The 17,363-nt window shown below is 38.6% G+C and overlaps 1 protein-coding gene across 1 annotated transcript in view; it reads right to left on the reverse strand.

The window, feature by feature from the left end:
- Positions 1 to 17,363, reverse strand: part of ERBB4 (erb-b2 receptor tyrosine kinase 4) — a 797,331-nt gene that overhangs the window by 8,359 nt on the left and 771,609 nt on the right. Inside the window, exon 26 of the mRNA XM_063429955.1 lies at positions 8,892 to 8,939. Within this exon, the coding sequence (XP_063286025.1) occupies positions 8,892 to 8,939 (48 nt within the window). The remainder of the gene's footprint in view (positions 1 to 8,891; positions 8,940 to 17,363) is intronic.

Genomic DNA, 17,363 nt, shown 5'->3' on the forward strand with positions numbered 1-17,363 from the left:
GAACCTTGTATGAGAGAATGGAACAGGGATGAACACCATGAAAAAAGAGGATGCTCTTCTAGATACAAAAGATAAAAGTTCTGGCTCCCAGAAGCTTGAATGAAAAAAAGGATCTATTCCCAAAAATTAGTTCAGACAGTACACAAAAATACTTTCATGGATATCAAACAATTGCAAATGCAGCACAGGTTAATACAAAAATACATCTTTTTTTAAATATATGTCTAGCACAAGTACTGGCAACGTTTTCGTCAATACCTTTTGATACCTCTGTTTGCCAAGATAACAGCTCTGAGTCTTCTCCTATAATGCCTGGTGAGGTTGAAGAATACAAGCAAGGGATCTAAGACCGGTCCTCCGTACAGAATACATCTAGATCCTTTAAACTTCGAAGTCGACACTGTGGGATTTCCTATGGCGTTCACGTCAGGGTACTGATATGACCATGTCAGGACCTTGATTTTGTTGTCAGTAAATTGTTTGTGTTTTTTTTAATATGTATGTTTCGACTCATTGTCCTGCTGTAAGATCCAACCACGGTCCATTTTAAGCTTTCTGACGGAGGCAATCAGGTGTTCATTTAATATCTGTTGATATTTGATAGAGTCCATGATGCCATGTATCCTAACAAAATGTCCAGCTCCTGTGGCAGAAAAACAGCCCCAGAGCCAGCACCATATTTTACTGTGTGCATGAGGAACTTTTCCATATGGCTTCCTCTCTGTGCGCGTCAAACCTACCTCTGGTGTGTATTGCCATATTGCCAAAAAGCTCTATTTTGGTTTCATCTGACCATAGAACCTGATCCCATCTGAAGTTCCAGTAGTGTCTGACATTCTGACTCCAAGAGACAACTAACATCCGCAATTCTCCAGCTGTGATCCTTGGAGATTATTTGGCAACTCGAACACCCTCTTCACAGTGCAGTGAGACAAGCTCTTACGGGTTGATTCATAACATTTCCAATTAACTGGAACTTCCTAAATATTGCCCTGGTCATGGAAGTTGGCATTTTTAAGCTTTTGCTATTTTCTCATAGCCGATTCTCAAAAACCTTTTGCCGCTCATCACAGCTATATTCCTTGATCTTACCCATTGTGATGAATGAATGACTAATTTGGCTTTCGTGTTACCTGATAATTATACCCCTTTGAAACAGGAAGTCATAGTTGAACAATTTCCTGATTCTAGTCACCCCGGTGTACTAAAATAATGTCAACAGGAATATACTTCAGATATATATTTCACAGGATTATTGTTTATTTTTTTTAACATTTTTTTTTTATAAACCTGTGTTTGCAATTGTTTGATATCCATGCGAGCAGCATAGTTTTGTTTTATTTTTTGAACAAAAGCCGTATTTGCTCATCTTTACCAAGGGTGCCAATAGTATTGGAGGGCACTGTATATTTATCAAGCAATATGTTTGTCTGTAGGTGGTTTACTATGGAAGATAAAGATAATGAGGAATAATGTTTCATTTGTTTCTAAAGGTATTCATTTTTTTGCTGTACATATTTACCTATGATTATTCTTATTTTAATTTCACCATTTTTTTTTCTTGGCTATTCACATCAATACCCTGGACAGAGACAAAGCTATGAGAACTATTACTGCACTTCATTGTTTTGTTAAAAGTTCCCTCTCAATGTTGTGTCCTCTGGGATTGCTATATTGTCAACGCTCTGGGATCACTGTATTCTGACTCTGAAGGAGCCAATATGTTTATGACTCTGCCCCCTCGAACACACTGATTAGTGCATAGTTCCGCCCTTTCATATTGAACACAATGATCTGTGCACGGCCCTGCCCCATCAGACTGAACACAGCGATCTGTGCAAGGCCTTTCTCCCTCAGTGTCATGCCTTAATTATAATATCCTCTTACTTCCTGGTTCCACGGAGCTTAGCCACACCTCTTTATGACACGGTCTCCCTATTTAATCTGACCGCACCAGCTGATCGACGCTGGATTATTGAACTACGTTCCGTACTCACGAACCGGCTGCAACATCGTTGTGAAAGCCCTCTATTACCGGACCGGACTGGAAGACTTCAAGTTCCCTTCACCTTTCCTCATCCACGACTAAAGCTGAACTCTATCCATACAGGATAAAACGCCTCTGAGGAGATCTCGGGAACCTGTGTTCTATGTGCCGGAAGCTAAGTAAAACCTCTGTGATAAGCGTTGCATCTCAAAGCTGTTAATTCCTGTCTCCAAAGTCCTTCGTTAAAACAAACCCGTTACAGCTAACTTCAACTCATACTTTGTCTCAGTTAGCTGCATCTGTCTTACTTCAGTTAAAGTCTATGGAACAGCTATTGTAACTTCTTATCACCCAAATAATTAATACTACTAAAGGACTCTTTCTGATTCAGTTATCGTTTACTACTTAAAGCTACAGTGCATATAATTGTGGACTTCAGTTATCGTTTACTACTTAAAGCTACAGTGCATATAATTGTGGACTTCAGTTATCGTTTACTACTTAAAGCTACAGTGCATATAATTGTGGACTTCAGTTATCGTTTACTACTTAAAGCTACAGTGCATATAATTGTGGACTTCAGTTATCGTTTACTACTTAAAGCTACAGTACCTGTAAATTGGAATTAAAGTCAATACCTTTTTCTTTTTATAATAAATATTCAAACTATAAGAAATCTGCAGTTGTGTTCCTTCATAACAAATGTTTAGACGTGACAGAATAATCCAGCCATTGTAATGGATCCAGCAGATTTCGATTCTACTATAACTACGCTGAATCAAAGAGTTGATACACTAGCCCAAGGTGTGCAAGACCTGCAAGTTACTAACGAAAGGATTCTCACTTATGTCAGAGATCTACAAACTCATACTCCTCATACCATTCTGCACTCGGCTAGTGATCCTGCTGTATGTAACCCAGAAAAGTTCTCTGGAGATCGTTCAAAATACAGGGAGTTCCTCAACACCTGCAAATTATTAATTGCTTTGAAACCTCGATCCTATCCTACAGAAAGAACTAAAGTTTGTTCGGTTATTTCCTTTCTAAGAGGTGAACCTATGTCATGGGCCCATTCCTTTCTGGAAAACGATGACCCCATCTTAGACTCACTGGATGAATTTTTTGAAGCCATGTCTCTTCTCTATGAAGATCCTAACAAACAAGCTACAGCTGACTTAACAATCAGAACTTTACAACAAAGAAATAGACCCGTTGAAGATTACATTGCTGAATTTAAACAATGGGCTGTGGAAACGCAATGGAATGACATCACCTTGCGCAACCAGTTTCGAATTGGTTTATCTGAAGATGTAAAAGATGAACTATCTAGAACAGAACTTCCTACTAATTTTAACGCTCTAATTCGCCTATCAATCAGCATTGACAGAAGATTAAGAGAAAGAAAGGCCGAAAAATCCCTTTTTCATTCTAAAGACCGCAAACCTTTCACTCCCTCAAAAGCTCCAGAAAAGACTTCCTTACCAAGTGAACCTATGGAAATAGGGGCTCCAAAGCCTCCTGACAACCTATCTGAACCAATCGAACCTATGGAAATAGGGATAATAAGAAGTCCCCTCACTCCTGAAGAGAAAAATCGAAGACGTATATTAAACCTCTGCATGTATTGTGCCTCTCAAGTTCATTTAGTCTCTGATTGTCCTTTATTGAAACGGATAAAAGGCAGTAGGCAGTCTCATGCCTCTTCCATCCTAAGTGTACTTCCCTCTACCGCAAATACTCAAATGTCCCCTATCGTTCTTGTATTACAGTGGGACAATAAAAGAATTATAACCAAGGCTGTTATCGATTCCGGTGCAAATGGAGTATTCATCGACTCAGCCTTTGTAACAAAGAATAAAATTCCTTGTGTTCGTAAAAGAACTTCTGTGCCTGTTAAAGTGATTGACGGGTCCCTCATTTCATCTGGACCAATACTTCATGAATCCATCCCTCTAAAAGTAACCATCAATCATACTCATACTGAAAGTCTTATATTTGATGTTATCTCATCACCATTTTTTCCTATTATATTAGGGATCAACTGGTTAAGGAACCACAACCCTCAAATCTCATGGTTTCCTTTCTCTCTTGCCTTTAATTCCGATTATTGCAAGAAAACATGCTTACAACGTATTCCAATTCTTCAGTCTACTAAAGAACCAGCTAAAACCTCATGTTGTTCTGACACCGAACTGGAGTTTCCTCCTCCTACAGTCATTGGAATCTTCTCTTCTCTTATTGACGACATTAAAGATCTCAGTGAAGATGCTCTTGAACTTCCTAAATCAATGAAATTATCCAAGAAAAACGGTCTCTACTATTTTAAAGATCGGATTTATGTACCTCCCTCTTTCAGAATTAAAGTACTTGAATTTATTCATGATTCTCCTCTGGCAGGTCATCCAGGTATGAAAAAGACCCTTGAATTGTCTAAAAGATACTATTGGTGGCCTCGTCAAGACCAAACTATTGAATCTTATGTCAAATCTTGTTCTGTATGCCAAAGATCCAATCATATGTCCTCTTTATTCAAGAAATTACATGAAAATCTGGAATTGGCCTCCTCCAATCAAAAGAAGTTTTTTGATACAAAAAGACAACCTTCACCTTCTTATCAAATCGGTGATCTTGTCTGGCTTTCCTCAAAGAACATCTCTACAAATCGTCCATCAAAAAAGTTAAGTTCTCTTTTTCTTGGTCCTTTTCCAATAATATCGGTTATCAACCGTAATGTTGTTAAATTGAAACTTCCACCTACTTTGAAGCTACATCCTGTTTTTCATGTGTCCTTGCTAAAGCCTCATCATCCTGACCCTTTCCAAAGAAATGTCACTACTTCTCCTGATCCCATATTGGTCCAGGGCGAAGAAGAATACGAAATTCAAAGTATACTGGATTCAAGGATCCATCGTGGCTCCTTACAATACCTCATCAGATGGAAAGGATATGGAATTGATGAAGATACATGGGAAAACTCCTCTGTCGTTCATGCTGACAAATTAATTTCCAAATTTCACAAACGTTACCCTTCCAAGCCAAGTCAATAGCACCCAGAGGTTGCTCATTAAGGAGGGGATACTGTCATGCCTTAATTATAATATCCTCTTACTTCCTGGTTCCACGGAGCTTAGCCACACCTCTTTATGACACGGTCTCCCTATTTAATCTGACCGCACCAGCTGATCGACGCTGGATTATTGAACTACGTTCCGTACTCACGAACCGGCTGCAACATCGTTGTGAAAGCCCTCTATTACCGGACCGGACTGGAAGACTTCAAGTTCCCTTCACCTTTCCTCATCCACGACTAAAGCTGAACTCTATCCATACAGGATAAACCGCCTCTGAGGAGATCTCGGGAACCTGTGTTCTATGTGCCGGAAGCTAAGTAAAACCTCTGTGATAAGCGTTGCATCTCAAAGCTGTTAATTCCTGTCTCCAAAGTCCTTCGTTAAAACAAACCCGTTACAGCTAACTTCAACTCATACTTTGTCTCAGTTAGCTGCATCTGTCTTACTTCAGTTAAAGTCTATGGAACAGCTATTGTAACTTCTTATCACCCAAATAATTAATACTACTAAAGGACTCTTTCTGATTCAGTTATCGTTTACTACTTAAAGCTACAGTGCATATAATTGTGGACTTCAGTTATCATTTACTACTTAAAGCTACAGTGCATATAATTGTGGACTTCAGTTATCGTTTACTACTTAAAGCTACAGTGCATATAATTGTGGACTTCAGTTATCGTTTACTACTTAAAGCTACAGTACCTGTAAATTGGAATTAAAGTCAATACCTTTTTCTTTTTATAATAAATATTCAAACTATAAGAAATCTGCAGTTGTGTTCCTTCATAACAAATGTTTAGACGTGACACTCAGACTGAATACAGCAATTCCCCTTCAGACTGAACACAGCGATCTGTGCACGGCCCCATCTCCTCAGACTGAACACAGTGATCTCTTGGAAAAACAGGGGAGAGGACAAGCCAGGAAAGGGAAGAGTACTGGGGCAACTTGTACAACTCAGAATAACAAGCACCCACAATCACTGCTACTCATATTAATGATGCATCTCATGATGCGCTCACGCTACACTTTGACCCCCAAAAGCAGAACAGAAGGGAACAAATTCAGGACATTGGGAAACAACCTGGAAATTAAGACACAAATAACGAAGAGTAATTGCACTCATCCAGACAGCAACAGGGTGCTTAACTAAGTCAAGGCCAGCACATCCCTTACACATAGTATATACCAAGGAAGAAGCTACAGGCACTCACTGTGCTCAACTTTAAGCAGTTTTATTGGATCATCATCTCGCAATTGTCCCACCAATATCAGGATGGTTGGGAATCATGCATACCCTTTCCTTTCTGTTTAATTATTGACCGATTATTAATGTCTTTGTGTTCAGCATTGGGGAGGAATAAGGTAGATCCTTTCATTTCTATTATTTGTAAAGCTCTATTAACACATACTGCAACTATCCACACACACAGCTACCCAGTACCCACACTGTTATACACACACACATACTGCTACCAATACCGTACACACACATTGCTACATGGACACACTCTACACACTGACACACATAAACAGAAATACATATACACAGACATGCACTCGGACATTTACACACATTGCTAGACACTCACACATTACAAATACACTCACTCTTTTTGTATGTGTTCAGTAATCAGCTACAACATTGAACCACTGAAAGGTGAAGGGAATAACACTGAATATGTCGTCAAGAAGTGGAATATGCCATGATGGCAGTTGCCTCTTTCAGCAGGATAATGCACCCTGCCATACTGCAAAAATTGTTCAGGAATGGTTTGAGGAACATAACAAAGAGTTTAAGGTGTTGCCTTGGCCTCCAATTTCCCTATATATCAATCATAGTGAGCATCTGTGGGATCCGAGGCCCCATCTCTCAAGTTGCAGAGCTTAAAAGATTTGCTGCTAAAGTTTTGATGCCAGATACCAAAGGACACGTTCAGAGAATTCCACGATTTAAAGCATCAGAGCTGTTTTGTCAGCACGATGGGTACCTACACAATATTAGATTGTGGCTGATCAGTTTATATACAACCACATTTATCAGATTTAGAGAGTCGAGTATTTACCAACAGGCACTCGTGATGTAAATCCAGCCCTGTTTCTATTTCTAACTTCTTTATTCTTACACTACATGGAAAATCTGCAAAGTCCACACTCGTTTTCTTGTGTCTGTGTTCATGCTATTTTACTTATCCAGCCTTGTGGTGACATTATTTTTACTACCTCAGTATTTATTAGACAGTTAAACTCTTAATTGTGTACTTTTAATTTCCAAAGCTTACTTGTTTGCACAGTCATTCTAGATGGCTACATTTGAACAGAAACCCAAGTCATATCACATACGGTGTAACGCTTCCTTTAAGAAGAAGCCAGACTAAAGAAAATTGGTAGAGATAATGGGAAAACTGAAATATTTCAGCACTTGTATTTATAAAGGCTTATATGGTGCTGTTAGATAACAGCTTTGTCCTGTAGAGTAGTAATTAGTGAATTTGCCACCGCTTTTGATGACTTGGTGACCTACAGCCGGAGCCCAGCATCAGAAAGCAAATGACTGATTGATTCAATTACCGACCTGTCTTTTTATTCATTGTTCCTTCGGTGATGTTGCTGGACACCCTATATTAATAATCTTGCAGAGTGTTCCTTTACTGCTGCTACTCATAATGAACCAGCTGCCGGCTAATGTGATTTGCTCTCTGTTTATCAAGATTACCCACGCATCTTGATATTATAGTGATCATGTAAAATAAAAACTTCTCTAATAAATTCCCTATGTTCAACAACCCCATGACCCACACATACATTGCATCATCATGTCTAAAATCCATCTTCTCATTTGAAACTGTTGAAGAAATAATACAGAACACTGGACATAGGTACAGCTTTCCATATACCTGTATATGAGTTTTTTCTTTTAAGTGTGTATTTTCAAAATCTTTGTGAAGTTCCCATGCTATCGATGTATGCATATATCTACATGTATACATCTTGGTGCCAAGAATGTAGACACACACACTTATAAATACACAAATGTTTGTTAGCTATGTTTTTAAATAATAAATATATATAAATATATAAAACAATGGTACACAAAGAATGTGCTGAACTGAGCCCTCCTACCTTTCCTGATTTTTACATTTCTAAAATTAACCATTCAAAATAGCTTGAGTCTCATTAATCAAAGACGATAATATGCCAGCCAGTTGGTCATAACTTTACCATCAACAACAATGGTAGGTGGTAAGAACCAATATTTTCATGTCATAGCATGCCAAGGTCTTACGAGATTAGAAGAAAGTAGGTAAATGAAGTTTAATTGTGATCTGGAACAAATAGAGTCGTAAATGTACCAAGCCACATCATGTTTTAATATATTAACGAGTATTAGTTTATTAGCAGTAGCTAGCTATATGTCACCTCACAGAAGAGTGAGTGAGATATGGTGAGAAGGAAGATAATTGGGATTCTATAAAAGTGATGCAGGAAGCAAATGATGTGCAAGTCATGGGGTGGAGGAATAAGATATGTATGGGATAAAGTGATGATTCTAGGTCCAAACTCAAGAAGAACAAAAGGAATGATGTGGAGACAGCAAGACACATATTTAACCAAGGGATTAATAGATACTGCTGCTAATAAAGATAGTATTGGGAACAAATAAAAAAGAACTCAGGGCCTCTTCTCAGTCTTAAGAGGTCAATGAGTTCAGTTACCCTCACAAGAAAACTCAAATCACCTCTAAGAGGAACCATGAAAGTAACAGCCAATTGTAAGAAGTTTATCATGGCATCATAAGATATGAAGATTGAAGGCTTGGGTGCAATACTTACTCCTGACATAGGGGTGTAGGCAGGAGGAGGGCTGTGTCCAATTTCACTCTGATAGGAAAGAAAAATGGAATGATGGAGATAAGAATGAAAAGAATTCATGATCTGTATGAGCTAATAAGAAAACAGCATGCATCACAGTGACGCAAACCCCTAACCATGTGCAGGTTGTGTAGGTATGTATAGGAATGCAAAAATATTTTTTTCATTCCATACAAATCCATTTTTAATATTATTGTATAAGAAAATATCTAACAGTTCTTAATGTTTGTAATTGAAATAGTATGCACTTTATAAGAGGCTGTTCCCACTACGCGATAAAATGGCATTCATTCGTTTTTGTCAAGCCAGATTGCAGACTGATAAAAAAAAAAAAAAAAAAAAAAATGCTGTAGTGGACCAGAACTGACCTCAAAGTTCAACAACTTTCTGTTTAGCAGTTTCAGTAGAATCAAAAAGCTATTATATGCAAATTTAGTGATGTTACTTTCAAAATGGTTCAATGACGCAATGCTTTGCTATGCAATACACATCCTCTATAATAGAATGATTATGATACACATGCTCGTAAAGTGAAAAACTTTGTTAGTGTGAACTTAAGTTTTGGTTTCATCTCAAGCACCTTCCACGTGTCTGCAAGGAAATTCTGCTTGGTGAGACCAATTTTTTCTGAAAAACAGAAGTGGCTTATACCGCGCCTAGTGATTTATATATGCAGAAAATACATACATGTATCCTTGAATATTCTGATAAATCATAACCTCGGAAAAGAATTAAGATAAAAAATCATTTTATCAGGCGAAACGCGTCAAGTGGGACTAAATTATATATATTTTATCCTTTACCATTTTGTTTGTTTATATTAAAGTATACTTTTTAAGTTACTTTTTATATCCACTATTTTTTTGTTTCCTGGATCCTGTATATCCTTGGTGGGGATTATACCACCTAAGCTGTTTATACTAGAGCAGGTAATTTGCTCTAGAAAGTCACATTGCACTTTGAAAACATCTGTGACAACCACTACAAATCCAAAGACGGGGATTGTACCCTCCAAGCGCTTCACAGCAGAGCTCTGTCATAGCTCATTTAAATGTGAGTGGACTGTACATAGCCATATAACCACCTGTCTTTAAGATAATATTTACTGTATTGCACTATGATTTTTTATCTTAATTATTTTCCGAGGTTATGATTTATCAGAATATTCAAGGATACATGTATGTATTTTCTGCATATATAAATCACTAGGCGCGGTATACGCCACTTCTGTTTTTCTATTACTCATTCACAAGGTTGGGGAATCCTTGTTTTGTATACTGCTGCCCAACCACTATAGTGAGCGCCTATTATCTCTTCTTTCTTTTCCTGACCATTTTTTCTGAAAACATAAAATTGTTCAGGATTTCCAAACTTCTGCTTTATATTTCTTCGGCTGGGCAGCATTTCAGTACAAAAAACTGAATTGGGTATGGAACTGGATGAACCAAAAAGGTGTGAAAATAGGCCGATTAGTGTACTGCAAAATATATTCATAATATGATGGTATATAATATGATAGTATGTATATATTTTGCAGTACACTGATAGGAACATTTCCCCCCCATTTGGTTCACCGATCAAGTGAGGAAAGGTCACCAATAGAGGGTAAAACAGGAGAAGCAGTGAAAGGAAAAAAGTAAAAGGAAATATACCTATAAATTCATGAGATATACAATATAGGTTTGTTTACTGATCCTCCCTTTTTTTGCCTCTGTTGGTCACTAGAACTGTGAAAAACAATCAACATTTAGTGACTGTCCCCTAGCCATCAACCTCTTTCCCCCCCCCCCCAACAATCATCTCTTTTTTTGGTGCAATGGGCGGAGCTCCGAATCACAACCCAAAATGGACATGCTTGGCTTGCTTGCTTCATGATTGAGGTACATTTCCCCTCAGAGTTCAGTAATTCAAGCAATCACCCGACCAGGGCCGGACTGGCCCACCGGGATACTGGGAAATTTCCCGGTGGGCCACGGCACCTAGGGCTGGGCAGACAGCCCTAATCATCAGGCTCCTGTAATTTAAATGATTCTCCCCTCAGACTGTGCCAGCCTGTGTCAGTCCGAGGGCAGTAATGAGGGAGGAGCTAGGGGCTGGTGCAGCCGCAATTACTCAGCCAGCAGCGTCTCCCTGCAAAGTGTACAGCAATTGTGGCCGCATGCCCAACCCCCACACTTAAGCCCTGCCTCCCAAACACAAGCCCCGCCGCCCACAAAAGCTGCTGACCTTGCTGGAATGAAAAGGCCAGACACTAGCAAACTAGCATTTGCTAGTGAGTGAGTGAGCTTGTGTGTGTGTGTGTGTTTGTGTGTGTGTGTCTGTGCGTGTGTGTGAATCTGCTAGTGAGAGTGAGTGAGCTTCTGTGTGTGTGTGTGTGTGTGCCTGCTACTGAGTGAGCTTCTGTGTGTGTGTGTGTGTGTGTGTGTGCATCTGCTAGTGAGCTTCTTTGTGTGTGTATACCTGTTAGTGAGTGAGCTGTGTGTGTGTGTGTGTTTGCATCTGCTAGTGAGTGAGTGAGTGAGCGTCTGTGTGTGTGTGTGTGTGCATCTGCTAGTGGGGTGAGTGAGTAAGCTTCTGTGTGTGTGTGTGTGCCTGCTACTGAATATGCTTCTTTGTGTGTGTGTGTGTACCTGTTAGTGAGTGAGCATCTCTGTGTGTGCATCTGATAGTGAGTGAGCTTCTGTGTGTGTGTGTGTATCTGCTAGTGCGTGAGCTTCTGTGTGTGTGTGTATGCATCTGCTAGTGAGTGAGCTTCTGTGTGTTGTGTGTGTGTGTGTGTGTGTGTGTGCGCATCTGCTAGTGAGTGAGTAAGCTTGTGTGTGTTTGTGTGTACCTGCAAGTGAGGGAATTTGTGTGTGTGTCCCTGCAAATGAGTTAGTGTGTGTGTGCTAGTGAGCGAGCTTGTGTGTGCGCAATGGAGGGAGCTTCTGTGTGTGTGCGCCTGCAAGTGAGGGAGCTTCTGTGTGTTTGCGTCTGCTAGTGAGTTTGTGTGTGTATGTGTGTGTGTATTTTAGTGAGTGAGCCTTGGTTGTGGGTGCTTGTTAGTGAGTGAGCTTGTGTGTGTGTGTGTGTGTGTGTGTGTGTGCCTTATAGTGCGTGAACTTGTATGTGTGTCAGTGAGCTTGTCTGTAAGGAGCATGAGTATGTCTGAGCTTGTCTGTGGTGAGCATGTGTGTGCAGTGAGCTTGTCTGTAGTAAGCATGTGTGTGACCATGCTTGTCTGTAGTGAATATGTGTGTTAGTGAGCTCTTCTGTAGGGAACATGTGTGTGTCAATGGGCTTGTCTGAAGGGAGAGCGTTTGCGCATCAGTGAGCTTGTCTGTAGTGAGCGTGTGTGTGTGAGCTTGTCTGTAGTAAGCTTGTGTGTGTATCAGAGTTTGTCTGTACTAAATTTGTGTGTGTGTACCAGTAAGCTTGTATGTGTGTGTCATTGAGATTGTCTGTCAGTAAGCCTATTTGTGTGCATCAGTGAGCTTGTGTTTTTATGTCAATGAGCTTATGTATATTAATGAGATTGTCTGTGAGCCTGTGTATCAATGAGTTTGTGTCACTAAGATTGTCTGTTCCTGCATGTGAGTATGCTTTACTGTATAATTTAATTACCCTAAAAGGACTAATATTTTGAATTAGAAAAATAAATATACCAATAATATATATATATATATATATATATATATATATACACATATACACACACACACACACACACACATACATACACACAAGCACACACACACTACATAGCACAATGACAACTATTTTTTTCCAGGGCTGCTTTGTATCCCCAGTCCGGCCCTGCACCCGACCAGCCCAAATTTGGACTGCGTTGTCTAATAGAAATAACAAAACAGATTTTAAAGGCATACACAAGCTCATCTAGTGTGTCCATTACCTCTGCAAAACACTGGCTCTGTTTTTACATTGTTTGATGATCAAAACAGAAATGAGTTAATCACAAAATCTTTTAAAACTATTTACCTAGAGAAATACCACAACTTTTTTTAATAAATCAGTGAATATATCATGATAATGCGGGAATTTCCTATTTGCTAATTCACAAGTAGTTGAATAATAAATACTAATAATATGAGGTAGGAAGTAGAAACCTAGAATATATTATTAATTAGTACTTTTGAAAAATGAAGAATATACAGATACAACAGCAGCAACAACAACATAATAAACATATGATCACTGCATAGGTTATGGTAGAAGAAGGTGTCCATGTCCCTGTACATACATATTGCAAATGTGCAATAATCACTGCAGCTATTAGCACACTTCCACAAGGGCATGTTGAACATGTTGTTTGAGAGGAAACAGTCTGAAATATGACCTTGTGCCTATGCAGTAGCTTTATTGCCTCCGATAGTAAATTTCTATCCTTTGGTCGAAAATCCTCAATAAAAAATCTAAAGATTATTCTCAGCTCCATTTGAAAATAATGAGAGCATCCAGATTGGTTTAGACATTTCCTGGTGTGGTGAGAGCTCACTATAGAAGGTGCAAATCTTGGAGATTAACAGCAAATGCAGGGATTTCAGATATACATTTGTATTTGAAGCTTTTTCATTATTTTTTTTATCGTACATTTTTAATGGTTTGGTTGAACAACTATGATCAATTATTCTACCAAGCTGACGTCCCAAAATGACACATGAAGTACATACATTATTATACATGCCTCATACACTAATTTTGCCTAAAGCACTGACAGAACCCATACTATATGTAAAAAGATAGCAAAGGGCTGATATAACATATGTCATATGTATAAGAAATGAAATTTCGACTCCTGCCAGCACATAGTGTGGTCTACACAGGAAACTCTTTTTACCATTTGTTATCTCACGGGATTCACATCCTGAATGAATATATATCTCACATGCTCTTATTTCAATTATTCAGCTGTCTCTGACAGCTTAAGCAAAATGAAGCCTGAGATGGTCCCAGTCATCTCTTGATTGTCTGCGTTGACAAGGTTTAAAGCCAGTAACCTACCGATCCTGTATCAACTCGTCTTATAGCAAACATGACAGTAATAGACATTTCCCTTGGCTTGACATTAAGAACGAGGAATACTAAGCAAAGCTTCATTCAAATCTAATTTATTACTATCTCACATGGGTCTTTTGCATTCCCTTTAATGCTTGCACGTCAAAATGTAGGTCTGGCTTTTCAGCACACAGAGTGAGTGGTTCTTAAATCAATATGGATTGTAGGAAAGACATTATGTGGATTTAAACATTTGTATTATGATGAGTTGGGTGATGTATCTGGTAGTAACCTGCAGTGACAGGCATAACCTAATAGCTCATAAGAACCAACAGCCTATGTGGACATAAGCCATTTAAATGGCGATTTCTATTTCTTAGCTGTTGGGAGATCTATAGAGAATGATGTAGCGCTGCATGTTATTGTGTTACAACTGAAGTATATGACCACTATTTATTGTTAGGACACCATTAAGAGATACCAAGGCCTAGAGCTTAAATGTCTGATGATATCATGTAATATACAATACTCTACTAATTTACGAAATATATCTAGAACTTAGAGAGGTCAAGGTCCATGCACATTTTCTCACAGACCCGGCTGGACAGCTCAAATGGCCTCTCAAAATTATGGGTTTCAAAAATGGACGCAATAGTTAAATGGTTATTTTGAGTATTACTTAAATACATTTAATATGTGCTTTAATATCTGTATGCTCAGCTGATAGTTGGTTTCGGATCTCAGCATTTTAAATTTGTATATTTGAGTAATTAAAGTTTAATTAAAGTTTATTTGGCATTTAATCTGCTGCGATGCTCTTTGAAATGTTGTCAGTGCACAGGGACAATGGATCATAGACGTTGGTGCTTTTTAATGACACGTAAGATATAAGGATATGGCAACTGAAATATTATTCTGCTGTCACAGTGAAATCATATTCAGGAATCTCTATAGAACTATTTGGGTTCATACAGCTTACTAGATTCTATATCCCATAGGTACAAACGATTTCAGTAGTCTGCTCACTGGCTTCCTGCTTTGTATCAATGCATATATACATACATACAAAACATTTCCGCTCAACCATAGTCAGCCCCAAGGTGTCACATAATATAGTAATATAAGCTTAAACATATATCAAATTCACTTGTTCACACACTCTTATTGATGTTGTTGATACAAATGAACGTCTTTGAAATAATTTCGGATGTCTATACAAAAGAAGATAAAAATATTACAGTACTTGACTACAAAAATGCTTTTGGAATGGTACGTGGATCATCGAGGATTTCTTATTATTAATCACTTTTATATTATAATTTATAGTGCTTTGCTAAAAAGCATCTAACTACAGGCACATATTGAATCGGATATCAAAATGTCTCGAAACAGTGGATTTTCAGATATTAATAATTGCTATTTTAAAATAATCTTTCCAATGTAATATTGATAATGTTATGGGTATTCTAACCCTAATAAAACTATTGACAATTTGTAAAAAAAAAAAAAAAAAAGTGGAGAGGCAAAAGATTTTAAAAGCGTTTTAAAAGCGAATGTATATATGATCTATAGCAGCCACAAACCTATTGTCGTATCAAATACTGTAGTACCAAGTATTTAAAACTTTTTTAAGATATGTATTGTGACAGTAGTCACAGTCACTGAGAATGGAAGACAGACAATATATGTAGGTCCCTATCTTCCTCTTGTGTTTTGGTCACCCTGTGCCCAGTATTAGTGCAGGGTATGTTTAATGTATTGCTTGTCTGTGTCTCTCCCCCTCCCCCTTTTTCCTGTCCCATTGTTTCTCTAGCAGGGCGTTGTCCCAGGGACACTGCCAGACCAGTTTAAACTGGCTGCTTTGTCCCTCCTCAATCTCCCATCAGCTCTTGCTATTGTCTGACCCCACCCTTCCTTGTGCAATAGTAATCTTTGTACCCTGTTGTATGTAAATGAGGCTGTTGGGGGCTTAAAAATGTGTGTGCTATGTCTAGAAAAGGAGTTGCTGTGTTAACCTTCACCATGTGTCGTCTGGTGTTTGGGGAAAGGGATATAATCTGCTGATGGAAATGGTGTCCAGGGCTACATACACAGTAGCCTGTCCCAGGGTGGAAAAGGCCCTCAGTTATCCCAGACAAGCCTCGGTGACTGGATATGAAGTGCTCCAAGGTCCCTGATAAGTAAGTGGTAGCAGACTTGGCGGAGGTACTCGGTTGGAGTACTGGAGCTCCGTTACATGTATCATGGCGCCACTGGTCACAAATCTCAGGGTTAATACATTCTAAACATCCTCCATAAAGTGAAGGACAGCGATGGCTGAACTATGAGCTACAAACAACGTAACATATCGTCTTGCTTCGACTCTTGTGCGTCTTATGAATAAAGTATCAGCTCGTGTTTCACTTACAGTTACATTTTATTTAATCTGGCAGCTGCACAATCTCCTGTGACAAAACCTGACCTCCAATACACGTTGCAAAGGTGTCACCAACATAGAAACAACAAAAATAAACAGTTTGAAAGAGCAGGGGAGGGAGATGGATAAGAGGTTTTTTGGGTATGTTCTGTCATAACGGCTTACTAGACACAAAACTGTAATCAAGGCGTATTCTGTGCTTCTCAAAGAGTGTCATGGAGGATGAAAAAAAGGAGTTCATTCTAGTGCAGTCTCTGAATACAACTGAATACAACACACTGAAAACCAGGATTTTTTTTTTTCACTTTCTAAAGCTGAATAGCAGGCTGATGATAATTTCTCTTTCCTGCTCTTCTCAAATGCTTCATGGTGTTGCTATCTGTAATTGGACTGCTTGTCTGGTCTTTTTTGACTTCTGAAAGGATCTGATGAGCAACGTGAATGTAAAGCGAGGCCGTCCAAGCAGGAAGCCATACAAGCACATAGCCATTCCCTCTTCTCTGCCCAGCTGGCATAACCATAACATAATAACGGCAGTGAGGGGAACAATAGGTCCAAGTAATTACCATTTACATTCTGTAAACAAGCAGGTTGAAAACATAACATCTTTGAAATATTATACATAAAAACAACCAGATCTTCGCTTCCTTATCAAGATTAGTCTTCAACACTTTTTTCAACAATGTAGCTGATTAGCAAACCATAAAGATCATTGCTAGTAAGCAGCTATGAAGTGAAAGACATCAACATTTCTGAAACATTTTCACATTTTAATTACTTATATATAACACTGTATTGCTGCTGTATACACCACGCACTAGGCACTATAGGTTGTAAGTGGAAAAAAAAGAAAAGAAGCACAAATGGACTGGTTGTGTCCAATTTCTTGTGTCTGTGATTTATCTTTGTGTATACATGTAATAACTGTAACGTTAAGCGAAATATATCATGCTTACATCTCCCTTGCATTAGCAAAACTCTTCAGCGGGACCTAAAATGCCAGACACTCCTTCATAATCCAC

This window comes from Pelobates fuscus, chromosome 8 (genome assembly GCF_036172605.1).
Source record: "Pelobates fuscus isolate aPelFus1 chromosome 8, aPelFus1.pri, whole genome shotgun sequence".
Taxonomy (NCBI): Eukaryota; Metazoa; Chordata; class Amphibia; order Anura; family Pelobatidae; genus Pelobates; species Pelobates fuscus.